This window comes from Curcuma longa, chromosome 3 (genome assembly GCF_044706935.1).
Source record: "Curcuma longa cultivar G26 ecotype Majalengka, Jawa Barat chromosome 3, ITB_CL_G26_1.1, whole genome shotgun sequence".
NCBI lineage: Eukaryota > Viridiplantae > Streptophyta > Magnoliopsida > Zingiberales > Zingiberaceae > Curcuma > Curcuma longa.
The window spans coordinates 5,230,914-5,258,762 of NC_133863.1; the positions used below are offsets into that span (position 1 = coordinate 5,230,914).

Genomic DNA, 27,849 nt, shown 5'->3' on the forward strand with positions numbered 1-27,849 from the left:
TTGACATTGAAATCAAATAGTACATCTATTTTTATCAACCATCTTGTTCTCAATCTAAAAAAAACTTATTCTGCATGTCAGGTGTCATCACTAACAAAGTCCGGGGTATAGTTCATCTACTTAGCAAAGTCGAAAACATTCGAATCAGTAATTTTTGCCACTCACCTGAGGGAACTCAGCATGAGCGCCAAGAAACATTTGATGCTCTTCTTGTCCTCCTCTCGCAGTAAATTTGGTGTCAGAAAACCAAAATGCCAGTAACCAAAATTGTTTTTGTATAAGCAGACATTCGGATCAAAACAGTTTTGTTTTGATTTGCTGGTGCACATGCATAAAGAACTCAACGTAGGAGAGTTCACCAGGGGTTTTGTCGTCAACCATATATGAAAGGAATTGCAAGCCTGCCCAAAAGTGATACTACAATAAGATGGCAGATTGTTTCCGCATCAAATAAAAGGTTCTGTGGCTAGCAAATAACAACAAAAGGCCAAAATACTTGAACAAACTAAATGTTGATTTATGAGATTGAAATTTTTACTAACCTGAAGGACCTCCCTTTCTGCAAACCCACAAACTGCATTGGATTTAAAAAATTTTTGTTATAAAACTATAGAACTATTATTTTACTGAATGAGAAAAGCCAAATAACAGCCATACCGTAGATATGAGCATCTTTGTCGTCTTATCTCATTAAGTACATCATTAAGTTTCTTTGACAGAGAATTGTCAAATTGTTGCAATGCAAGCTGCATTGATAAAGAATTCATCTCATCAGTAACTAACCTACGTCTAAAAATAACTATGGCTAACAGTTGCACACACATAATTGTACTTCTAAAGCTGCATCTTGCAAAGTTGTTTTAACTTTGATAGATAAGTGAAAGAGAGGGATATCCAGCCAGTTTTGAACTATGTTTTTGGTGCTCTATGGAATTAGAACTCTATTTTTGGTATTGTATCAGATTGTTGGTTACTCGACAAAGAAAAGTAAGAAATAGGATATAGAATTCAATTTTTCTAAAGAAAAGAGATTGAAAATCCTAATTGGTCAAATCTTCTTATGAGAATCCTTCAAAAAACATGAGCAAAGGAACCTCAGATATTAAGATAAACAAGTCTTGTGATTCCAAACAAAAGGCAAAAGGAAATAGAATTCAAATTCCCATTTTTTCACTCAATTCCAAACATGAATCCAGAAATAAGAATTGAAATTATGATTCGTAAGAATTCTTTTATGGTATCAAATTGAAATTCTTTTATGACAAAAAATTGGTTCCTAAAAGCTGCTATGATTCTCATGACTTGTGTCGTCACAAACTCTGAGATCCATGGACTCACTCATGATCAAGATAAAGACGTGCATCACTGTCAGACAAAGTGAAGATATTGGAACTCCAAGTTTGCTTATGCATGTGCGCGAATAACAGAACTTAAATCTACTGATGTTAACTGTTGTAACTGTAATAGTGGAAAATTTCCAAGATATTAAATTATTGACAAGTTTGCATATGTATTCAGTTTCATCAGTAATCATCACAAATATTCTTGTTTGAAAGAAGATTGCCAAGAAGGAAAATGAAGTAGAGGCCAATGGTAAGTAGAAAACTGAGAGAAATGAAGAAAGGCACCTGAGATGGAAGCTCTTCCACAGAAGAAACTCCAAATAGCTGTCGAAGAGTGTCTTGGTTGACCATGTTTCCAATATAAATTAAACCATCTTCACCATTTTCAAGAAGATAAATCCCATCATCTTTTATGTGCTCACTAGAGAGAAAAATAGTAGATGCTAAAAGGGACCCATTCTCTTCCTGCATCATTTGAATTATATTGAGTTAAGGCTAATTATTGGATATCAATAGTCTGTGAGGAAAAATTAAGAATGGAAACCAAACATACAGACCTTAGTAGCAAGATCATGAAGTGATATCATCCTAGGATATACTAATGGAATAGCTAATGGTACAGAAAGAGATGCAACATGGCTGACCCAATATGAACGATCATCAACATGCCCATCTTTCCTCAAACCAGCACTTTTAGACAAAGCTGAAGTAGAAAAGAGTAACATTGAGAGATACAAGAATCACATTGGCAGGAAATAAAATGGAAATGCAGGACTTTCAACACCAACATTGTAAAATTGCTAGGATTTAAAAGCTAAAGTAGATATAAACTTGGGAAACTCCAAAGATCTGTTTCAGGACATATAAGGATCTAACCAAAAGCTTATGAACAGTACAAATGTGTAATGCATCACTTGCATTTTGGACAAAATTATTCATGCCAAAAATAGGTTTTCTATGTCCAAAAGTATGTTGATCATGAAAACTATTTAGTTTGTAAAGCTGAAAGAACTTAGCATAACCAAGAAAAACACATCAATCCAAATCTGACTCCATTTTGTTCCTTTCCTTTTTGGAAATTGAAGCATTTAATCAATGAACCATCATATGTCGATAATGTAATACAATTTACAATCAATTTCATGAGCATGCCATTTTTCATCCAATGCTGAGAAGTAATAATAAGGCAGTCATAGGATGCATAGAAAATGACCCTAAGCATGCCAACCTTTTGAATGCTTATTGCTGGAAATAAACCACAGTACCATGTAACTGTAAGGATTGTTTTCTTCTGAAGAAAATTCATGAAACTTCCAACAAATTTAACTTATAGTGTAACTATTTCAATAGCCAACAGCAAACACTTTTCCTTAATTTCATTGGCGAATTAACTGCATGTAAACTGATAATGAATTCTAATAAACCACAAGAGTATGTTAAGATATTGGCAAATATAGATAAGGAAAATTTTTGTCATCACAGTGATGGAGCTCTTTAGATGATGAAACAGGGAGCATTGTACAAAAATTTCAACTAAAGCTCACACATTAATGTCAAAGTTAAATAGGATATCCATTGGACAGTTGATGGAAAACGGAGGTTAGGTATAAAATACCTTATGTACGCTCGGATTCTAATATGATACTTGCACAGAACAATTTTCTAAGAATCCATGTCTAGAAATAGATGGATAAAGAACACCAGTAACACAACAAATACTTCAATCTTTGTCATGCATAGAAACATACCTAGAGTATATAGAGGCAATAGTTCGAGAGTCTCTGGAAATTGTCCGAATGATGATACTGTTGCACAATATTTTCTGTGGGAATGTAGAATGTTTATACAGAGATCAGTGATTTGCTGCCTAACTTGAGAAAGAGGGCTCACAGGAATGCTGCTTGCAGCTGCAAAGATAGACAAATGCAAAATATTACATAACACTTGCACTTTCAAAACTAAACAAGCAAAAACATACACTTATAAACTTCAGAATTAACAAAACTATAGCATGTTATATCACAGAATTCCAGTACGCAGAAGGCACACATGTAAAGATAATAGATAGTAGAACTTTACCTTGCTTGAGCAAACAAGTAAATTGAGCATCCAAATCAGCGGATTGGAACAAACTGCTGATATTATCAGTGCAAGTAAGGGAGAGATTAATAACTCGAATCCTTCGTTGCCCAAACACATTGGTATAAAGAAGTGCACACTGCAGAAACAGCATGACCAAGTGATATTATAAGTATTTGACAAAGGTAAAATGTGACTTGCAGAGTTATCATGTTTTTAGCAGCAGGACATCATTAACAAAAGTAGGTCAGGACAAGGGAGATGCACCAATTAATCCCAGTATTCATGTAGATTCTCCTACAAACCTGAAATGCACATTCTGAATTCACCTGGAGCTTGCCCTCGTGTTTAAGTGTGACCATTATGGTTTTGTCACTGTCAATCTGGATAAGAAAGGGTTGATTAGAGCAATGATAAATACTTTGAAAATAATTAATGCATGGAACATTAAAATAGTCGGTATAAGATACTCCAATTCTAGATATACATATTGAAATTCTACCAGAACTGGTGTTAGAATAAATCACATTAACTTTATGTGAATCCAATACACACACAAATGTGTAAAAAAAAAAAAAAGCAAAAAACTGATTGTGTACGCACAAACATCCAGGTGCACGTCAATGGCTCCACAATCAAGGTCGGTTTGCAAGTTACATATATGTTTGAACTTTGAAGTGACATTAAGGTTAAAGCTAACTAGATGATTCAAGCCACACATTTTTGTTTATTTTCTTCATCAGATATGCTGAGATTTCAAGAGCTTTACCCTTCATCTGGTCTTTCAATACCCATGTTGGATATCAACACTCAGATAACAACACTTTTGAGAGGACACTTGACAGCCTTTACATGTAAAAGTTTCTAACAATAGTTGTATCAGACACAATGAGCCACACACACTGACTATCAAGCATATAGCTATCTTGGATTGCACTGTGACACAAATATGGAAGGATTCCTCACTTTCAATTTGGCATAGGTCTATTATAACTTAATGTTTTAAAACTGCATGCTTAACAAGCACGAATTGTGATTGTAACTTAGTTGGGCACACATCTGATGCAGCTAGTTGATATAGGCATAAAAATGTATAACATTATAGTTTATTTTCAATGTTTTGGGAATTCTGCTTTAACTATTTCAGTTATAGCTTCTTCTGTTTTGTTAATTCTGATGAAAAAGAAGAATAGAACAGATAGATGTCCAACCGACTCTTGCAATATGGCTCAGTGCTTTATACATGTATGCTCCATAAGAAATAGTAGTTATTCCATGTGTATACCATATTGTTTCTAGAAACAAATCTTGTATTTTTATCACATGCTCAAAAGCAGAATTTAAATTGATAATCTTGTAGCTTTAGGAGAATCATTAAAGTAATCAAACAATAGAAATTAGCTAACATCAGTTAAAAAGATAATATTAAGTAGCTACTTACACCAGGAAGATCAATATCACTAGGAACACTTTTGCAAAAATTTCCAGAGTATTCTTGAACTTCAAGACCCTATTAAAACAAAGCATTTAGGCAATAGTTCTGGTTATGGAAAACTTCTAGCAAACATGGTACAGATTGTAAGGAAATTTTAAATGCAGAATCAAGTTTACCCGGCTACATCTAACACGCATCACTGCTTCAAAACCTTGGGGTCTACTAATGTTCCATCTAAGATCATTGTAGAGTTTACCCGGATCAGAAAGAGCAGAAAATGGATAATAATAATAGACCTGCAACAATGCAAGTGAAAATTGAGATCCAAGCTCCAACATCAAGGAACAAGGATTCTCTAGGTATATCATGTATTCTTTTGCAAAAAGAATATATTCACGACCATTGAACATTGCGATGTGCTGATGCCTAATAACAAATGAACAACAGCAGCTGTAAATCTAGAACCCTGCTGCCTGAAAATTATGACTTGGGTGACAGATTCACATCACATCAGATGTTCATATAATATGCACAAGTTGTAACAGTAGATCTAATGAAAGAAGGTATTTGATGCAAAAGATTCTTTCTGAAAGCAATGCTAGTGAAGGTTGAAGCATTTTCTAATATAAGACCATTTTCTAAAAAATAGAAGATACTTTCTCTTCCTTGGTAGAGTACTTATTAGTTGTCTTTGAAATGTAGATTTTATGATATGTATTTAAAGGAGACTACTACCACTGAGTCAAAAACATTATAAATCAAATCAAACTCAAAATCAGGATCTGCTAAGAATAATCCAATAACAATAATGTAGTGCAATAGTTGGTTATACAATTCACCACACTAATTACAGTAGGGAGAAATCATCATCATCAAATCATGTTAGTCCCATCTATATATGGAGTCAGTTATATGGGCTTTATCTTTCTATTGAACTCTATGTGAAGGTATATTACTAATTATATCTGTATATAGCTTCCTTATATCCCTTACACCTTCAAGTTCCAATGCTTTCATCTCGTATGACTATATATTGCTCATCTTTGAACTTGTTCATGCTATCTTAACCTTTGCTCCCCCCTTCATTTTATCATCTGCTGGACTAATCTAACTTCTCTAAGATAGTAAAGTTATGATAGCATTTATTTATTTTTTAATATAAACCATCTATTCACCCTGCATCTGAGCAATGATAAAAAAAACAGATAAAAAAATGAGATATATTTAACTTTTCATCAAAAAAATGATAAAAAAACTGTCTATTATCTGAGAGATTCTAATAAGGAATTTAGGTTAATTAATATTAACTGGAGCTGTATTTGAGAACTTCTAATGTAAAGCAATTTGCATTAGTATAATTTGCAAGCCAGTTCCAATTCTAGCATTAGGATAAAAGAAATACCTGCCCTCCTGTAGTTCTTGGAATAACAGAAATGGAAGCAACATCAACAAAAGTCTGGGTAGTGACAAATATATCCACACACACCTGAAGAACGGCAGAAAACTTATTTTCCACTTTATTGATGGATAACACACAAGAAGGAACCCAAGCAACTTGCCTGGTGCTCCGCAAACTCTATGGCCATGGTTTTAAGTGTCTTGTCTGCTGGCTGAAGCAACTTATGAGCCTTCTGGAATCACATGAAATCAGATTGACAAAATGTAGATCAGACATTGTCATAAACCTCGTTTGACACCTAATGCTTGACTATATCTTATATGTCAAATCAAGTAGCAGAAAACATACAAACTCCAAGAAGTTATATGCAAAATCCATCACAGTGGCATTGTTATATATTGGCAACTTAACTGGAGAAAATAAATAAAAACCATCTACAACAGTGTCAAGCAAATACAAAAATGAAGGCACACATCACTTAATAAATGACACTAATCATTGTCAAACTTCAAATATTGAGTGGAATTATTTTTAATGAACAAATTATTTTTGTTTCTACTAAATAATTATACCACTTCCCAAACAAGTTACATGACACTAACAACAAGAAATCATCTTGACGAGGGAACAAAGGATACAAAGGGTGCCCATACCTTGTCACTGGCAGAGACATTGGTTCTTCCCTCAGCTTCCCTGGAAGAAAGAGACCCAATACCAATTGACGGCAGGACTGCATAAGGAAGAAAATTCAAATTCTTGCACAGTACGGGTATCATATCGGCAAAACTAAAGGATACTATAATTTGAGAATTAGGCAAAAGGAACACAAGAAAATAATTTAGTCAGTAGACAGTTGACTTGAGCTTGTGCCTATTCAAGTATTATGAGCTTTGAGTACAGTTTACAATGTTTTCAACAATTTTGAGCACCACAAAAAGTTGTTTTGCATCAGGAATCCATGGGGATAATCCATTCTCAATCTATGCCTTATATGAGCTTATGGTTCATCAATAACCTTGAATTGTTGACATTTAGATGAGTTTGGTAAAATCCCAATTTCAGCTGAACAACAAAAGGATATAAAGAAATATATCACACAGTATGTAGTATGTGCACAACACTATCATTATTGAGTGTGACAATTCTTGATGCAGAAAAACAATTTGTTCTTCAATAAACCAATTCAAGTCCACCTACAACAAGGAATGCTCAGGTTGATTCTACCTGCACCTCAAAACTTCCATCTGGCCTCACATCAATGTGGATATAAAAAAAGAGCAGCCAAAACCTACGCTCATGGTTCCTCTACTGCAGAAATATAGTCAAACAAACAATTGAAACAAGAGCCAAAATTCTACAGTGGTATTGGGATCAGGGATTTAAAAGCATGTTAATAAGATTAATTACTGACTAGTATTTATCATTCTAATCATATTATTTTGTGCCCAATCTCAGATATGCTAGTACATAGAGGTTGATCATGTATGTGAGGAGTAAAGGACTGTTACTTTGATTGGTTGGGATAATAGTTCTCAAGAGTTTTGCTGGTTACCTGATTGAAAGACAAGTAGCTTTCCCCCTGTTGGTTTCAGAGCCAGAAACCCAGCCTACAAAGACATGAAATTACATTTCACTCATCACTGCAAGGACCCTCAAATTCTTCTGACTGATTTAGTGCAGAGTTCTTAAGAAATTTTTGTAGTGCACTCATAGTTCCCAATTCAAGAAAGGAAAAGAAAATGAGAATGTACAATTACTTTTATACTTGTACATAATTATCACCTTGATAGCGGCACCAAATGCAGATGCAGCAATTTTGTTGCTGTCAAACATCCCTGGAATGTTCTCTAGCAACTGTTCTAAACTTTGGCGGCACTGAAATCTCAGAAACATTAAAGATAGAGTTTTAAGTAAAAAGACAAAAAGGGTGATTATTTACATCTTTGTAATCTTAACAAAAGGGCAAAGACAACTAACCTCAGTAAGCTGCACAATTATATCCATGTGGAGAGGTGTATAAACATCATCTATGTCAGGAACAATGAGCATTAGAGGCTGTAATGCAATATGCGGATCACTGTTAGTCTTGAAGACTAATGCACAGATTACTCATCTATGTCTGAAATGGCATGGTGGAGTGGAGTGAATAAAGAAAAAGTCATAAAGTACACTAACATTTCTTGAAAAAGTTTACATGCAATATAAAATATAGATAAACTAAACAAATTCTCAAACAAAAGTATTCAAAAGTACAAAAAAAACAGTCTTGGCCTTTTATTTGAATAGAAATATTCTTCTATATTTTTATGCACTTTGCAAGCCAAACATAGCATCTATAGCTTAAGTACTGAGAAAACATTGGGTCACTTTGATGATTAACAAAATACTTGAGACTCTGTTGCGATCAGCTAAACCTCACCTGCTCATCCTAAATGGTATAATGAGTTGTTCCCTAAAGAGCATATATAGTTAATTTATGGTGAGACTCAAATTGTGGCACCATATTTTAGTACTACATATGGTGAGCTATAGGCTAATAAAAGTGTTATAAACTTAGAGAAGTGAGCTACTATTAATTTAGGCTTAAGCATTTTGGGTTAGTGGTTTGGCTTAACAAGTTATTAGGTTAGTTCTTTTATTTAAGTGAGTCATGATAACTAGCATCAAACAGACTTAATTCTAGACACAGTGAGGCATTTAAAAAGGCACGTGTGATGGTGTAACCACCATGGAGCTTCACATGCCACCTAGGGAAGAATTTGAGCAGTGAGTTTGACTTTGGGTCTTGAAGGGATGTCAAGTCGAAAGCATAGATTACGATAGTGACACTCTAGTTTAGTACGACATTATGAGTTGTCAACTAATAAAAAGGCTTTATAAGCTTAGATAAGTAGGTTTGAATTTAAGTATTTTGAGTCAATGGTGAGTCAACAGTTGGTGGGTCAGTTATCTCATCTGAGCTGGTCAGAAATAAAAACTACAATGCTATATATTTCAGTTTGACAGTATTTCTTATGCCTGATATTGATTAAATAAGATAATCAATATCTCCTCTTAAAGATAACTCTTCTTTATTTTCAAACTTATCAAATTTTGCATGTTAATTTTATGTCTTAAACTTAATATTCAAATAATTTAATTTGAATACAAGAACTTTAGGTAACAGATGCGCAGGCAATAAGAATTAAAAAGATTTGACTCTTAGCTTAGAAACACATTGATCAAATGCTTCTTGACATGATACTTTAGTTGAATACCTGTTGTGAGGCTCTCCTTAAATTGTAGAAATGAACAGTGCAATCAAAAGTGGCAATACCAACCATTGTTCGAGGGCCATCCTGCAAAAAGATGTCTTTTTAATGCAGAAGACAATTGAAATACCCAACCAGTTAAGAAAAACAATATAAATTTCATCTACCTACACCTAATGGCAAATGATCAAGTTAAGAAATTCAATATGAGAAAGAGTACGTAAGAAGAGGGTTCTTTTAAGTGTCAAGTTATTTACATACAGGAATAAGGAGATTCTAGTTAACTTTAACAGCATATCAAGAAGCCTCATGCTCCAGAACACACTATATCCAATATTCTATCCTAAAATTGCTTGTGTGCTCATGTGCATGGATAAATTCTTGTACCAACACTGATGTCAATTTGGGCTTAGATGCCTTCTGGTGAAGCAGATGATATGAACCAAACTACTTGGATCAAGAAAAAACTAACTAATATCCAGAAGCACATATATGGTGTATGGGTAACAAATATGAGTTTGTTATGATCTAGAATTTAACTAGGATTTTAATAATTTGAAAATTAAGAAGATGCTTGAAGAATAGAGGAAAAGTTTTTTAGTACCTATTTATAAAAAATGGTGATATACAATACTGTGCTAATTAGAAAAGTATCAAGTTGATTATTCATACCCTAAAGGATAATAAACTATGGGGCAAATATTTGCAAAAATCAATTGGATTTCATCTCTAGACAATCAACCATAGATTAAGTCATTTAATGAGATAACCAATGGAAAAATATAGATATAAAATTTAAAATTTACATAATTTTTTTTATTATTTAGTAAAAACTTATGGTAGAGTTCCTAGACAACTATTGTGGTGTGATGATTTTAGTAATTATATTAATGTGATAAGAGATATGTGAAATCATGTTGTTAGTAGTGCAAGAGATATCAGGAGTGTGACAAGTGATTTTTTTATAGTTGTAGGTTTATATGAAGGGTCACCTCTAAATCCTTATCTTTTTATATCACTATTTGATGAATTAACAATGCATATTCAAGATAAACCTCTTTGATGTCCTTTGGGGGACTTATGGTCAACTCTAACTCTAAGTCTCTTCGTCCAAGGGAGTTTTTTTTTTTTGGAAAACCACAAAAATATTTTTCTAGTTTTGGTTTCCTTGTAGGAAGGAAAGAATTAGAGTTTCCCTTCTGCCTATTTCCTTGTAGGGAATGATAGAGTAGAGGAAACTTAAATTTCAAAAGCTTATTTGTTAATTTCTTTTAGAAAACATAATTATTTTTTAAAAAAATCTTAGGATTAGATTTGATGATTTGAGCCCCATGGCATGTGAACATGTCTTTTCCGCCCAAATTGGGTAGAAGTAAATTTGAATTAAATTAGGAAAAGATTTTCTAGTCCTTTCCTTACCTCTTTCCATTTTTGCTGAAGTAAATGACCACTGTATTTCATTCACATTTTTACCCATCACAGCAAACATAAACTAAAAGGGGTACTATCTTCTGTAAAAAGGTGGAATCTGCCACCTTAGCAGCCCCACACGGTCGGCCCCACGACCATCTGTGAGGAGGTAAATCAAGAGAAACTGCAGTTGGTCACGACGCAGGAGGGTATTGCCTGGCTTTGCCAGGATTCGAACCCTTGCCATGTTAAGCTTGGATGAAATGAATATTCTATTAGATTGACAAAGCATTCCTATTACATATAGAATTTATAATAAAATTCTAAACTTAATAACTCACTGCACCTAATAACCTTAATAACTCTACCTCTTTCCATTTTTGCTGAAGTAAATGACCACTGTATTTCATTCACATTTTTACCCATCACAGCAAACATAGACTAAAAGGGGTACTATCTTCTGTAAAAAGGTGGAATCTGCCACCTTAGCGGCCCCACACGGTCGGCCCCACGACCATCTGTGAGGAGGTAAATCAAGAGAAACTGCAGTTGGTCACGACGCAGGAGGGTATTGCCTGGCTTTGCCAGGATTCGAACCCTTGCCATGTTAAGCTAGGATGAAATGAATATTCTATTAGATTGACAAAACATTCCTATTACATATAGAATTTATAATAAAATTCTAAACTTAATAACTCACTGCACCTAATAACCTTAATAACTCTACCTCTTTCCATTTTTGCTGAAGTAAATGACCACTGTATTTCATTCACATTTTTACCCATCACAGCAAACATAGACTAAAAGGGGTACTATCTTCTGCAAAAAGGTGGAATATGCCACCTTAGCGGCCCCACACGATCGGCCCCACGACCATCTGTGAGGAGGTAAATCAAGAGAAACTGCAATTGGTCACAACGCAGGAGGGTATTGCCTGGCTTTGCCAGGATTCGAACCCTTGCCATGTTAAGCTTGGATGAAATGAATATTCTATTAGATTGACAAAACATTCCTATTACATATAGAATTTATAATAAAATTCTAAACTTAATAACTCACTGCACCTAATAACCTTAATAACTCTACTACACTTAAAATTGTTAGGAAGGTCATTGTATTGCTAAATTGTTTGTTTGTTGATTTGCTTCCATGTAGGATTAAAAGAATGGAAAAGTATTTGGTTTAAGGAAGAGTCTCGAAAATCATACCAATTGACTCTGACAATATATTAGTCTAGAGCATCCTAGATTCCCAACGCTACAAATGATGGTCCCTAATTTGTCCAACCTTTATGATGCTTGAATGTAGTCTTACCAATTAGGAAATATATTCAATCTTCATTTTCTCTGTGTATTCATAATCATACTTTTTCCCTTAATACATTATAAAATTTAATGTCCAAGTGATGCCTACATGGTAAGTCTCAATTAGCAGTTAGCACCACCTTATATTGACAGTATGTTGATCAACACTAAAACGTACCATTCTGCATACCCAGACTAAAAGCAAATTGGAACAAATAATTTAAACCTCGAGTGTACATTATTTGTGTGATTCTTTAATCACTATACTTGCTGAAAATAAGAATAATTGGATGATATGTTAACCTTTAAATTTGGATATGAAGATTCGAATGAAATATGTATCATGATTGACTATAACTAAAGCATCAGTTTAAGGAGCAAATGGCATATTTCAAATAAAATAGAAAATGGACATCCTTAGTTTCATGTAAATGCATTATAAGCATCAGCATATGAATATATTATAAAAGTTAAGAAAGGAAAAATGTGTTTTCTCGAGTTCTCTAATTTAGAAAGTAGATAGAAGAGTAACAATAAGAAAAGAGGCAGAAGAAGCATGAAAGAGTTGAAGTTAAGGCTAAGAGATGAAGACGATAAAAGGGTGACAAAAGTGAAGTAAGAGATCCTATTCCAACCAAGAAAACATGGAGAGATTATCAGTAAAGAGAGATTGGAAACATATGGTAGAGAGAGAGAAAATGTTATAGTATTGCTGAAAACATTCACTTTTCCATATAGAAATAGATTTCTTTCATAGAAGGCTACCAATTAAGTGAGCAGGCACTGCTTAGCACTTTCCTTGTGGCTCTTGCCTAAGTGATGTGTAATTAATTCTTATGGCTGGCATATTGGTGCTTGCATAAGCAACTATGTAAGGCATTGTGTCTAACCCAACAATTGTTAGAGCAGACCTAGTCACATGCAGTTAAATCATTAAGTTACTACCCAAATCTGGCCTGTTAGCATTCTGTTGGAAACAAATATCTAAGATGCATAAATAAACATGCCCATGCAAATATAACATTAGTTTATCTGCTTGCTACTTGGATATATTCTTTGTATTTCCTCAATGGGTGTGTGCTGCAGTAATGCAGCTAAGAGGTAATTGAGGCTCCACAAATAAATAGCAGAACAGAAGAAACTTACAGGAAGATCAGCAAGAGACTGACTAATTGCACTACAAACTGCAGCAGTTGCACCTGTTTGTACAGCATTCACTGAAACGTCAACAAGGAAGAAAAAGACAGCAGGCATGGGATCACGGACCTGACACAAGGTGATAATACAGAAATTAGCACAACTCAAAAGACCATATGATAGCTTAATAAACATTGAGTTCGAAATGATCTTTCTTTTATCTTGTGATTGACACCCATGAAAATTAGAATTTCTTGCAAAAACAAAAATGCGACAACAAAAGAAGTGTTCCCCAAAGGTTCTCATAGAGAAACAAAACAAGAGAATTAATGTTTTCAGAAATGATTTTGTTGTTTAACATAGCTGAATTTACAATCAATCATGGTTATCTTATTCTTTCATTCTCTTTCATTTGCTTCCTTCTTCCCTTTCCCTCCTGTGCAAAGTTTATGTCCATTCTTGCTAATTAAGTTAAGTTCTTCCAAATAAAAGAGGTTGAGAAACCACTAGAAATTCTTGTCATTTTGTTGATGTTGTTGTGGTGGTGCCAGTTGATAAAAAGCCCCACTGAGAAGGTTCGTGCATTATGGATGATAAATGAGAAAATAAATAAATAAGAAGGAAAAAAGTGCATTAGAGAGGTAATAGAGGTTAAACAGTGCAGGGAGGGCTTGTCTCTATCCCTGAATCAATGGAACCAATGATGAGCTGATTCTCCACTGTGGAACTTATCATGACTCCTCTTCCAAGGAACTAAATCATATGGCTTAGAGAATGATTTCACTTACACCAGATATACAAACTGTTTCCACCTATACAAATCACAATCTACTAACATTGTGTCAGTCAATCATTCAGATGCAAGCAAAGAATATATTTACTGGATATCCAAAATGTTGCGCCCCCAAAAGAACAACCTTTGTGGAATAACACTTATTTCACAGGAATTATCTTTCATTAAATTATTCTATCTGTGTGATGGAGACAAATGGCAAACTCTATTAAAAGTCTATAAACGCAGAAAATAATTACTAAGATGTTGCTGGAGATATCACAAAGAAGGTTCGAACTGAGGTGCTAGATTTCGAAGGAAAAGTGAACCACACTTTATTTGTTGATTGGCTTGCAGCAATAGAAGAATATTTTGATTGGCACGACATGTTAGATGATCAAAGAGTAAGGTTTGCTCGAATATAGCTTGTGGGTTTAGCAAAGATATGGTAGATATGGTGGATTGGTGTTGAAGCAGACATAAGAAGATTAGGGCAACCACTAATCAACTCATGGCAGGAGATGAAAGCTAAACTATGAGAGAAGTATTTGCCTACAAATTACTATGACAAATTATATGATCAGCTTATCTATTTAAAGCAGAATCATTCATTTATCTATAGCTGAGTATGTGCAGAAATTTGATGAGTTAAAGACTAGGAGCCAAATTGTTGAAGATCCTAGATAGACTTTTGCAAGGTTTAAAGCTGGATTAAGGTCTGAAATCCAAAGAGAATTATTAAGACGACCAATTTACAACCTAGAACAAGCTTTCCAAGTTGCCTTGGATATGGAGGAGTATCTAAGTTATTCATTTGGTAAGAAGCTTGGAGTTTCAACGATGAATAAAAGAAGTCATGAAACCAACCAACAAGCAAGAGGTGGATTTGCCAACTCATTTAATCAGCAAGTGACTCTAAACCACCTTTGAAACCAACTGAGTTAAAGAACAAGGGCAGCATATGTTTCAAGTGTCAACAACCGGGTCATATGGCTTATAATTGTCCTAAAAAGAACTTACATATTGGGGTAGAGCATGAAGATGTTACAAAAAATCAAAGAGAAGGAGATGAAAATTCATTTGATTATGGAGTTTATATTGAAGATGATTTGGAGGAAGATGAAGGCACTTCTTTGGCAACTATTGTTAGGCGTATTCTTACTACTCCAAAAGTCAAAGATGAAGATTGGCGACGAACATTTATTTTTTAGATGTTGGTTCGTTGTGGGAATCAAGCACATAAGATTATCATTGATGGAGGAAGCTATAGGAATGTTGTCTCGACATCTATGGTAGAGCGCCTCAAGCTTCCTACACAATCACATCCCCAACCATACAAGGTTGGATGGATAGATAGCACATCTATACTGGTAACACAGCATTGTCTTATTTCTTTTTCTTGTGAAAATTATAGTGACTCTATTTGGTGCGACATTATCCCTATGAAAGTAACTCATATACTTCTTGGGAGACCTTGGTTATACGATGGAGATGTGCATCATTATGGCATGGAGAACACATACACTTTCAAGTTCAACGATAAGAAAGTATTATTGAAACCAATGCAAACTGCTGAAATGAAAAAATACAAGCAAGAAAGGCAAAGAATGCTATTAATAGTGGAAGTTCTCTTCATGTTTTGTCCAAGAAAAATTTTCAACAGGAGAGTAAAGAAAGTTCTACTATATATGCTCTTATAATCAAAGAAGTTAAAGAAGTATCTACTCCTGAAGCTTCCTTATTTCCTCTGGAAATCACTATGCTATTAAATGACTTTTTTGATGTGGTTTCAAAAGAATTACCTAGTGAGCTTCCACCAATGCGTAAAATTCAACATGCTATTGATTTTGTGCTAGGTTCACAACTACCCAATCTACAAGCCTATAGAATGAATCCAAGTGGTCATGCAAAATTAAAGAAGCAAGTGGAAGAGTTGTTGTCCAAGGGTTTCATCCAAGAAAGTCTAAGCCCATGTGCTATCCCTGCATTGTTAACACAATAAAAAGATGGTAGCTGGAGCATGTGTATTGACAGTCATATGATCAATAAGATAGCATGTGTATTGATAGTCATGTGATCAATAAGATCACTATTAAATATTGATTCTCAATTCCTCGCCTTGATGATATGCTGGATATGTTGGCTGGTTCTTATATCTTTTCAAAAATTGATTTGAAAAGTGGGTATCATCAAATATGCATAAGGCTCAGAGATGAATGGAAGACAACTTTCAAGACTGAAGATGGCCTTTATGAATGATTTGTCATGCCTTTTGGCCTTTCTAATGCTCCTAGTACATTTATGCGCTTTATGAATCAAGTACTACAACCATTTATTGGAAAGTTTCTTGTTATTTATTTCGATAATATCTTACTTTTCAGCAAGAATAAAGAAGATCATCTTATTCATTTGCAACAAGTCATGAGAATTCTTCGCATAGAGAACCTCTATATAAATTTAAAGAAATGCTCCTTTATAACTTTGGTATTCTTGGGCTTTGTGGTGTCATCTAGAGGATTAAAGGCAGATCCGGATAAGATAAAAGCCATCCAAGAGTGGCCATTGACTAGGACACTTCAAGAAATCAGAAGTTTTCATGGCCTAGCAACATTTGATAGGCGTTTCATAAAAAATTCCAACACTATTATGGCCCCTATAACTAATTGTATGAAGAAAGATTCCTTTGTTTGGACAAACAACTTTACAAGCTTTTCAAGAAGTAAGAAAAAGATTGGTTGAAGCATCTATTCTTCGACTACCAGATTTTTCAAAGATCTTTGAAGTGGCATGTGATGCATCTAATGCCGGAATCGGAGGCGTATTAAGTCAAGAAGGGCATCCTATTGCATATTTTAGTGAGAAGTTGAATGAGTCGAAACAACAATATTCCACTTATTATAAAGAATTTTATGCCGTAGTTCAAGCTTTGCGTTATTGGCATCACTACCTCCTTCCACAAGAGTTTATTCTATATTCTGATCACCAAACTCTTCAATATATCAATTCTCAGCAAAAACTAAGTCATCGATATGAGAAGTGGGTCTCTTTCTTACAAGAATATACTTTTGTAATCAAACACAAATTTGGTGTTGAAAACAAAGCAGCTAATGTGCTTAGCAGAGTGGTATGTATTCTTTCTTCTATGGCTATTCAATGGTGGGATTTGAACTACTTAAGACTATCCTTTGGGAAAAGATTTCAGCAATATATTTGTTGTTTTAATTACGAGACAACGTGGAGATTTCTTAGATTTTTCGTTGCATGGTGATTATCTCTTTAAGAGGACTCAACTTTGTTTGCTAATACTTCTCTTCGTGAACAAACATGGGAGTTACATACTGGAGGGGAAGCAGTTCATTTTGGAAGGGATAAAACAATTACAATGGTTGAGGACCGTTTCTATTGGCCCAGCCTTAAGAAGGATGTGGCCACACAAATCATAGCAAGATCTAAGCATGGATTTTATGCTTGGTTTGCCTAAAACCATTAGAAGACATGACTCTATATTTGTGGTGGTGGATCGGTTTTCAAAAATGGCTCATTTCATCCCATGCTCAAAGACGTCAAATGTTGTTCACGTTGCTAAACTTTTCTTCAAGGAAGTTGTTCGCCTTCATGGGTTACCATTAACAATTGTTTCTGATCAAGATGTGAAGTTCACAAGTTACTTCTGGCGAACCTTATGGAAATTGATGAATACAAAGTTGAAGTTTTCTTCTTCTTTTCACCCTCAGACAATGGTCAGATAGAGGTCGTTAATAGAAGTTTGGGCGATTTACTTCATTGTTTGGTTGGAGATCATGTTACCACATGGGATCAAATTATTCCTATGGCTAAGTTTGCATATAATAGTTCAGTGAATGGATCTACTGGATGCAACCCATTTGAAATTGTTACAGGTATGCTCCCTAGAAAGCCAATTGATTTGGTTCCTTTATCATTGGAGGCAAGACCAAGTGTCGAAGCTGACGTTTAGCAAACACATACAAGATATATATGATGATGTCAAGCGAAAAATTGCTCTAAGCAATGAAAGATATAAAACACATGCTAATTTGAAAAGAAAGTTTGCTGAATTTCAAGAAGGCGATATGGTTATGGTTTGTATAAGGCCAAAACGATATCCGAGAGGGGTTTATAAGAAACTTCATTGAAGGAATGTTGGATCCCATAAAGTTTTAAAGAAAAATAGCTCTAATGCTCATGTCCTTGAGCTACCAGCAGATATAGGTATCAACAATGTCTTCAACATTGAGGATCTCACTTTATATTCTGGACATTAAGATGTTATGGCAAGTACTGCACATGATGCTCGTTTGCCATCAATTCAAACAATGAAAATGACATTGAAAATATAATTGATCATCAGATTGTGTCTAAAAGAGAAGCAGTTATCAAAAGTATCTTATCAAATGAAAGACACGATCCCTTTCTGAATGCACATGGATTACTAATTGTTACCAAAATAACTTAAGAAATCTTATTCCAATTGCAACATATAAGGCCCTATTTATAGTTAGAGTATAGGGCCTATTCTAGAAAATATCTATAAAAAAATAACAGATATTTAACAGATATTTATAGATATTTATAACCAACACTCCCCCTCAAGTTGGAGCATAAATGTTAATCATGCCCAACTTGTTACAAAGATAATCAACTCGAATCCCATTTAAAGCTTTTGTGAAGATGTCCCCCAATTGTTCTCCAGTTTTTACATATCCTGTAGTGATCAAACCTTGTTGAATTTTCTCACGAACAAAATGACAATCAATTTCAATGTGCTTAGTCCTCTCATGGAACACGGGATTCGATGCAATATGAATAGCAGCTTGATTATCACACCATAGTTTTGCTGGTATTGAAATTTTAAGTCCTACTTCAGTCAACAATTGATATATCCACATTACTTCACACACAGATTGTGCCATAGCCCTGTATTCTGATTCTGCACTGGATCGCGACACAACCTTTTGCTTTTTACTTTTCCATGATACTAAATTTCCTCCAACAAAGATACAATAACCTGAAGTAGACCTCCTATCCATTTTCGAACCTGCCCAATCTGCATCTGAGAAACATTCAATATGAGTGTGCCCATGATTTTTATATACAATACCTCGTCCAGGTGCACCCTTCAAGTAACGCAAAATTTGCTCTAATGCTGCCCAATGATGAACCGTTGGAGATGACATATACTGACTAACAACACTAACCGAATATGCAATATCTGGACGAGTCAAGGTAAGATAATTCAACTTTCCAACTAATCTTCGATATCTCTCTGGATGTTCAAATAATTCTCCATCTGCAGTAAGATCCCCGTTCTGAGTCATTGGAGTACTACAAGGTTTTGCCCCTAACTTTCCCGTTTCAGTTAATAAATCAAGAACATATTTCCTCTGAGATAGAAATATACCATTTTTACTCCTCATTACTTCAACACCTAAGAAATACTTTAACACCCCTAAATCTTTTGTATGAAATTGAGTGAGAATGAAAGATTTGAGAGATGAAATTCCCGTAGTATCACTACCAGTAATCACAATATCATCCACATACACAACTAACAGAATAATACCAGCTCCTGACTGCTTGTAGAACACAGAATGATCAGACTCGCTTTTCTTCATACCAAACTTTTCAATAACCTGACTAAATTTTCCAAACCAAGCACGAGGACTTTGTTTCAAACCATACAAAGTCTTTCGAAGACGACAGACTCGCCCTATCTCCCCCTGAGCAACGAAACCAGGAGGTTGCTCCATATACACCTCCTCTTGAAGATTACCATGAAGAAAAGCATTCTTGATATCAAGTTGATGTAAAGGCCAATGATGAGTAGCAGCAAGAGAAATAAATAACCGAACAGATGTCAATTTTGCAACAGGAGAAAAAGTATCAGAATAATCCACACCATATGTTTGAGCATAACCCTTAGCAACAAGACGAGCTTTTAGTCTGGCAACTGATCCATCTGGATTGACTTTAACATTAAATATCCATTTGCATCCAATAGCTTGTTTTCCTGGAGGTAAATCAACCAAGTCCCATGTATCATTCTCATCCAAGGCTTTCATTTCCTCTATCATTGCATCTCTCCAACCATGATGAGATAAGGCCTCACGGATAGTTTTAGGAATAGAAATAGAGTCAAGTGAAGCAATAAAAGAACAGGAGGAGGATGACAAGCCATTATTAGACACAAACGAAGAGATAGGATAAGTACACTGGCGTTTACCTTTTCGTAATGCAATAGGAAGATCATCATTCGGAATTGGATCTGATGACGAAGTAGTAGGTGCAGGACATGAATCAGGAGGTCGACGCCTAGAGTATATTTCAATAATAGGAGGCTTGACAAGAGCTGGTTCTGAGACAGGTGTAGAGGATGTAACAGAATATACCAATAAATCATCATCTTCCTTTTGAGAAGTCGGGATATGTGAGGATGAAAAATAAGGTTTGTCTTCCATGAAAGTAACATCGATTGAAACAAGATATTTATTAATACTAGGACAATAACACCTATAACCCTTTTGAAGACGAGGATAACCAAGGAAAATACATTTCAAAGATTTGGGGTCTAATTTAGTAACTTGTGGACGAACATCCCGAACAAAACAAGTGCTACCAAATATCCTAGGATTAATAGGAAACAATGACTTGTTAGGAAACAAAATTTTGTAAGGAATCTCACCATGAAGAACAGAGGATGGCATACGGTTAATAAGAAAACATGCAGTAGAAACCGCGTCTGCCCAAAAAGACTTAGGAACATTCATTTGAAATAAAAGAGCTCGTGCTGTTTCAAGAAGATGTCTATTCTTCCGTTCAGCCACACCATTCTGGGATGGAGTATCAACACAAGAGGTTTCATGAAGTATACCATTCTGACTCATATAAGATTGAAATATACTGGATGTATATTCTTTGGCATTGTCACTTCGTAAAGTACGGATGGACATATTGAACTGAGTTTTGATTTCAGCACAAAAAGCAGAAAATAGAGAAAATAACTCAGAACGATTTTTCATTAAGTATAACCAAGTTACACGAGAATAATCATCCACAAAAGTGACAAAATACCTAAAACCAGGTTTAGATATAATAGGACAAGGACCCCAAATATCAGAATGAACTAACTCAAAAGGACTAATAGCACGCTTATTTATCCTTGGACTTGAACTAAGACGGTGATGCTTTGCAAACTGACATGACTCACAATTTAATGAAGATATGCTACTATATTGTGGACAGAGTTTCTTGAGTGATAGAAGAGATGGATGTCCTAACCTACAATGAGCCTCAAATGGAGAATTTTCACCTGAACAAACGAGAGATCTTGGGGAAGGTGAATCAAGAATATAGAGACCTCCATTTTCATGTCCTTTACCAATAATCTTCTTTGTCAAAAGATCCTGAACTAAACAATGATCGGGAAAAAATGTGATGCAACAATTAAGATTGCGAGTTAATTGACTAACAGAGAGCAAATTAAAGGATAAATTAGGTAAATGTAGGACAGAGGATAAGGAAAGCAAAGGAGTGGGATTGACAGTGCCAGACCCACGAACGCAAGATGAAGACCCATCAGCTAAGGTAACAATCGGAGTGTTGGATTTGTGTGTGAAAGTAGAAAAGAGATTAGAATTACCTGTCATATGATCCGTGGCACCAGAATCAATGACCCATTTAGAGGATGAGGAAAGAAGACATGTATTGTGGTTACCTGAATCAGCAATAGCAATGATAGAGGAAGATGAAGACTTAAGTGATTCTTGATATTGAGAGAATTTGGCAAATTCTTCTGCAGAGACAAGCACCATATCCATCACGATAGAATGAAGTCCAAAGATATGTAACTCTCAAACACCGAACTTGGTGCTGTTGTGAGACGAAGAACTAGAATGTTCCAAATTCAAGAAAATGTCTGTATCTAAGTTCTGTATAGGTTTCTGGACTCCTGAATATTGTGGATCCCCAAATTTGAAGAAAAATTCCAAAGAATAAGCCAAATTGATGTAATCTGTGGATGAACTGTCCACTGGGTAGAGCACAAATTCAAGCAGAAGAAACCAATCGGTGCTGACAGAAACCTATGTCCTGTGATTAGCTGCTCCAAATTCAGGATAACGGCCAAAATTGCGATCCAGACAATGCAGCCAAGAGCCTTTCTTTGGCGGCGGCGCTTGTAAGGACTAACAGACGGCAGTTGCACACGATCGCGAGCAGGTCGTCAGAATGACGAACACCCAGCGAACCTGTGCGTTCCCTCGAAGACGCTGTGGTGAAGGTGACCACGAGCGCGTTCGCAGCGAAGCAGGGCGCGGCGCGGAGGGGAAAAGTCGATGAACTGAACCAAGAAAACCTAGCACTGGAGGCGAAGAAGGTTAATTAGGGGAGGAAAACCTGGAATTGTCGATCGGCGTCCTCTGCCGCTGAGCAGGGAGGGCGGCAGGGCGACGACTGCTGGTCCTCTTCACGCGACGGGCGGTGAAGACGCGACGGAGAATTGCTGGTCTTCACGCAGCATGACGATGGCAGGGCGACGGCAAGCAGAGGAAGAAGGCGACGGAGAAGACGTCGCAGCGATGACGGTGCCCACAGTTTGACGAGAGGGAGCCGCTTGATTTGATGCTTTCCGCCGGTGATAGGCGAGCGCAGCGAGCGGCGAGAAAAGTCGGAGCGAAAGCGAACTCGGAGCGGCGCTTGAAGCCGGGAAGAAAATCGCGAAAGAGGAAATCGCGAGTTAGGGAGAAAAGTCGGCGCGAAGGCGCAAAAGAAAAAAAACCTAATTTTCTAAGGCTCTGATACCATGTTACCAAAATAACTTAAGAAATCTTATTCCAATTGCAACATATAAGGCCCTATTTATAGTTAGAGTATAGGGCCTATTCTAGAAAATATCTATAAAAAAATAACAGATATTTAACAGATAATTAACAGATATTTATAACCAACACTAATGATGAATTTCAATAGCTAAATAGAGACCTTTATGAAAGATTCCACATTTTTAACTCGTCAAGGACAAGTTTTTCTCACTCGGGGAGAGTTGATGGAGACAAGTGGCAAACTCCATTAAAAGTCTATAAACGTAGAAATAAAGATTCTAAAACTCCACTATTAATTCGGCATGTCTTGGAAGATGATAAACCTACTTGGGAAATGATATAAAGTTCATCAATTCCAAAGGGTTGAAGTCAAAAGTCAGTATTAAATGTCCAACAATTCCAATATGCTTTAATTTCCCATGCTTGGAAAATTGTAGCATATTTATGAGGCATTTATGTTGTTTGAGTCCTAGTATAAATATTTGTACTGTTGTAATGCTGGGATATGGAATAAATATCAATGTTTAGTTATCTTTGGTTATGTGATACAATCTCCCTATGGTGTGATGCCTAGCTCTTAGGCGTGATACCTAAGTTTCTATATTCCTTTACCACTTTATTCCAGATTTCTACTTTTGAAACTGTCCAACACTCAATCTCCTCTTGTGCTACATCACTGTGGCTGCACCTTTATCAATAGTTAAATGAGAATAAAGAAATCTAGAATTAGATCAAAGACAGCCAAAAGATAGACTCACCATATATTGCCTAGTAGCAACAAATTCAACTGTTCCTCTACACAGTTCAGGCCTTTCGTGAGCATCATGTCTCCTTCCATTTTGCCCAAGATTAGAATAGTAGTCCTGTGGCATGTCATTAGTAGAACCTAAAAGATATCCATATCTAGAAGTTAGAAACCTCAAAAAAAATTAATGAAGGTGTACTGTAAAAAGTCAATGCTTCAGAAACCTCCTAAGAGTAAAATTGATAAGCAGCACATTCACAGTAAGAAGATTGAGTTGTATAACTTTTGTATAAATGGAAATGAAAAAAACAAAAGCAAAACCCAAAGAAATAGACTAGAATTTTGGTGTCGTAGCCGAATATTACAAGTTAAAACTTACCACATAAGTTGCAGATGAACTTTTCCCCATGATCAATAAATTTAAAAAAAGGGTTTATGTAACCCCCGCATCCCGAACACCGGATAGGCCCGTTTTCACCAAAGTCCACAGTCTATATTTCTCCAAAGAAAAGGCATAAGAAGAGTATAGATGGTACAAACCACATCTATGAGAGAACATAGCAGATGAATAACAATTAATTAAAGAATTTCAATAATCATTTTAACTTGTGTATAGATGAAAGATAGTCAATTTAAGCTTGTATGTTAAACATTTCACAGACAAAAATGAAGCTAAACATCAACCTTTTGTTCATGACAAATAAAATTATTAGAGTGACAATAGTACAAATGAAAATCAGTAGCCACAATCCAATGTTCATTATAAACACCAGATGATACATCAAGATAAGAAAATGAATTTCAAAACATACTAGAAAGCAATCAAATGCTAATGAAAGAGTAAATGATCAATGCCTGATGGTGATATAATATCCTGGAAGAAATCTACAGCAAAGAGGTTATTTCTGGGAGCAACCTCTTGGTGATGCTACGGCTCATGCTCTAACTATAAATGCAAAGGAAAACAATGTCAAAGTCCATACTTAGCAAATGGTGACACTAATTACAAGTCATTTTATTCTAGCAGTTTTGTAATACTTCACCATTCCTTATTTCTTCCCATTCCCTTACAAAAAACTGATCAGTCGCAACTATATTAACAATGGCACTATCCAGCAGTGTTCTTATTTTCTAAGTGTTGAAGTACTCTTCTTATACTAATTTTCCCTCCAAGTTTGGTAGTTGTTGATGGTGAGGATTTTTCATTGATTGGATGCATCAACAGTTATCAAGGAATGTCCCCATGTATTTGAACCTTGAATATGCATATTTAACCATTTTGATAGAGGACCAAAATTGATTACGGTACTAATATTTTGAACCTTATGCTAATGTATCTGTGCATGTTGCATGACTAAATTCTTGATGGCCAGTACTTAAGCTTGTTTTAACGATGGGATTAACAAGTTGACAGAGATGATCGTGGATCAGTCTTTGTTAGTGTCATGCCCTCAATAGGTGTGGATGCCATTCCTTGAAGAGCAAGGTGGATTCTACTTCGTAAGTGTTGGGGTTTGCATTCACATCATGGTATCGGCATATGGAACTAATGATTAGTAGATCATAGTATGTTTGTGTACAGTTAGTTTGTTATGCATTCATTCTCATATATTTTTCATCTTATAAGTCTACTATGATCTTAGCTTGTTGAGACTAAAATGCTTCACGCCCATTAATCCCCTATATGGACAAGTGTGGTGGTCCATTATATGAATTAGTCTCTTTCCTAACTGCTCGAGCTTTTAGCATAAGTTTACAATAAACCATGGAACTTTTATAGTACAAATGGTTGATTCTTGATTGATTAAGTTTTGCATAAGATGATGCAAAAGTCAAGGCTACAACTTGTAGTTTCTTCATTCGCAATAACCAACAAATGCTCATCATGACCAAAAGAGAGAGATATGTTACTTCAATAGGCTCCTCGGATGGATGCAGTAGTGCCAACGGTTGAACCAGTAAAGCTAAAGGCATGTTAGATGTAGATAGAAGATCTCCTGTGCATGGTATCTATCAAATAATGAGCTTGGTTAAACTTAAAGGAATTTATTCTGAGCAACCTGCATAAAGAATACGCCTAGAAACCATACCTTGTTCATGGTGCACCTCATTAAACGAGGACTGCAATTACCATTGTCATTGGCAATAAAATTGCTATTGGCAGGCTATAATCAGAAACAATCAGAAAAAACAGAATCATTCGAGGAAATGCATTGACGAAGATAGGAGATCTAGTAAGCAGATATGAGGAAAATATGACAAAAGCAGACATATGCTTTACAAGTAAAGATAGCAGATGAGTGTCTACCGGAGGAAAGTTTGCTTGATTTCCTTGTCGAGTCTCATAGTATATGATTGATGAACTAGACATGGGTCGTGGAATTTGGTTAGGATTGACCTTCTGTGACATTGATACTTGTGACCCTGCAAGAGATAAGTGCCCCATAGCAGAAGGAACAGAAGGTAGAGTCTGGCCTGGTGCATGAGGTGGCATGCTGAACATTCTAGGAGGTGTTTGACCAAAACCAGGCACGGAACCAGCCACCTAACACCAAGTTTAAGGACATATTGCATCAACTCTTATTCTATTAATTCAGTACATAATGCTACCGACTGAGAGCAACAAAATTGCACGGTGCTAACCAAAACGACATAGAAGGAAGAACATCAAGTTAAATTGACGCTTAATGACCAGTAAGAGAAAACAACAAAATAACTTCCTGATAATGTATTTAGATCGACGTTGGAGGCGGATAACTTAATTTATAAGAAATCAAATTCACCAACCTCCTGTGGTTGTGATGACCAAGTTGGTGCCTCAAAAGGAGCACCTGTGGTCGGAGGCCCTGAGAATGGCTGTGTAGGTGATGGACCTCCATACACTGGTGAAGAAGACCTTCCAGCATGTGGCTGAGAGGTTGGGATTCCCATGTACGGCTGTGGGATCGGTGGCCTACAAAGTGGTTGAGAGGTTGATGATCCGGCGAAGGTTGGCTTTGATGCTGGCGGCCCGGCTAAGGTGGGTTGTGAAGGCGGGATTCCAGCTAAGGGTGGCTGCACGGTCGACCCGGCAAATGTTGGTTGTGAAGGCGGCTTTCCAACTAAGGGCGGCTTTCCAACTAAGGGCGGCTGCAAGGTCGACGACGTACTGAAGGGCTGCAAACTCGGCGATCCGCCAAATGGCTGTGAGGTTGGCGGTCCTGCAGCAGGCTGTTGAGGAATAGATGGCCGGGAAGAGGAGGCTGCGATGGTGGCGGTCTAGCAAAAGGTGGCTGCATCGGTGGCGGTCTAGCAAAAGGTGGCTGCATCGGAGGCGGGCTAGATAAGGGCGTCTGCAAAGTCTGTCGTCTAGCAAACGGAAGCGACGACGGTGCAGACACAGGCGCAGCAGCTGCATTCGTGCTACTTCCAATCGAATGAACACGAGGAAGGGCGACAGAAGGAGGCGCTGTGGCCAACGTCGGGGCGCTCTCTGGCGGAGTTTGCTGCGCCGGAGTGGTTTGGGAAATCCGAGGCGCATCCAGGTTGTCAAACGAATGCCCATTGCTGTTAGTGATCGCAGCCGCAAAAGCCGCTGATGGCGGCTGTTGAGACACTAAGGCTGGAGGGGGGCCTGGGTGGGAGGACGCTGGGGGAGGAGCGGAAAACGGAGGCGGCCCGGAGGCGCCCGGTGCGGGAAGAGGTATATGGGACCCTGCGAACTGGGTGGCGGCCGCGGCGGCGACGACGACGTTGGGGTTGGCGGCGGGGGAGGAGCCAGGCCTCAGGCCGGAAGGCCCCGACACGAAGGGCGACGCCATGATTTAGGGTTAGGAAAACGGGTGGGGTAGAAGAGACAGCAGAGGCGCGGTCCTCTGGTGTGGAAGAGAGACGGGGTAGAGGGATCTGAGAGAGACGAAAGAAGACGACGGAGAGGGGATTATAAGAGGGGATCAAGTGAAAGGGACAGGGGAAGCGAAGCTTCCAGAAAACGGCGTGTCAAATGACCAAAAATGTCCTAGGTGGCGAGAGGAGATCGGTGGGGCAACGTGGGACAGCGGCGTGCGTCATCGGGTGGGACCCGGTGCGGATACGTTACGAGGTTGGAAGGCTTTGCGGCTCCAGCGCAAAGGGAAGAAGTACGGACCGGGGCGGCTC

The 27,849-nt window shown here is 36.7% G+C and overlaps 1 protein-coding gene across 1 annotated transcript; it reads right to left on the reverse strand.

Moving 5' to 3' along the window:
* On the reverse strand, positions 1 to 27,512 carry LOC141822805 (protein transport protein SEC24 C-like). The gene is given in 25 exon segments (XM_074710128.1): positions 1 to 401; positions 543 to 574; positions 658 to 746; positions 1,629 to 1,808; positions 1,901 to 2,046; positions 3,092 to 3,250; positions 3,423 to 3,561; positions 3,728 to 3,805; positions 4,864 to 4,932; positions 5,034 to 5,153; positions 6,260 to 6,343; positions 6,417 to 6,488; positions 6,910 to 6,986; positions 7,809 to 7,863; positions 8,039 to 8,131; positions 8,234 to 8,311; positions 9,514 to 9,594; positions 13,368 to 13,487; positions 23,726 to 23,853; positions 24,092 to 24,203; positions 25,624 to 25,722; positions 25,803 to 25,877; positions 26,021 to 26,257; positions 26,500 to 26,948; positions 26,951 to 27,512. Coding segments are annotated over 25 exon segments (3,441 nt in total). The 3' UTR covers positions 1 to 294.
* Positions 27,513 to 27,849: the final 337 nt, after the last annotated feature.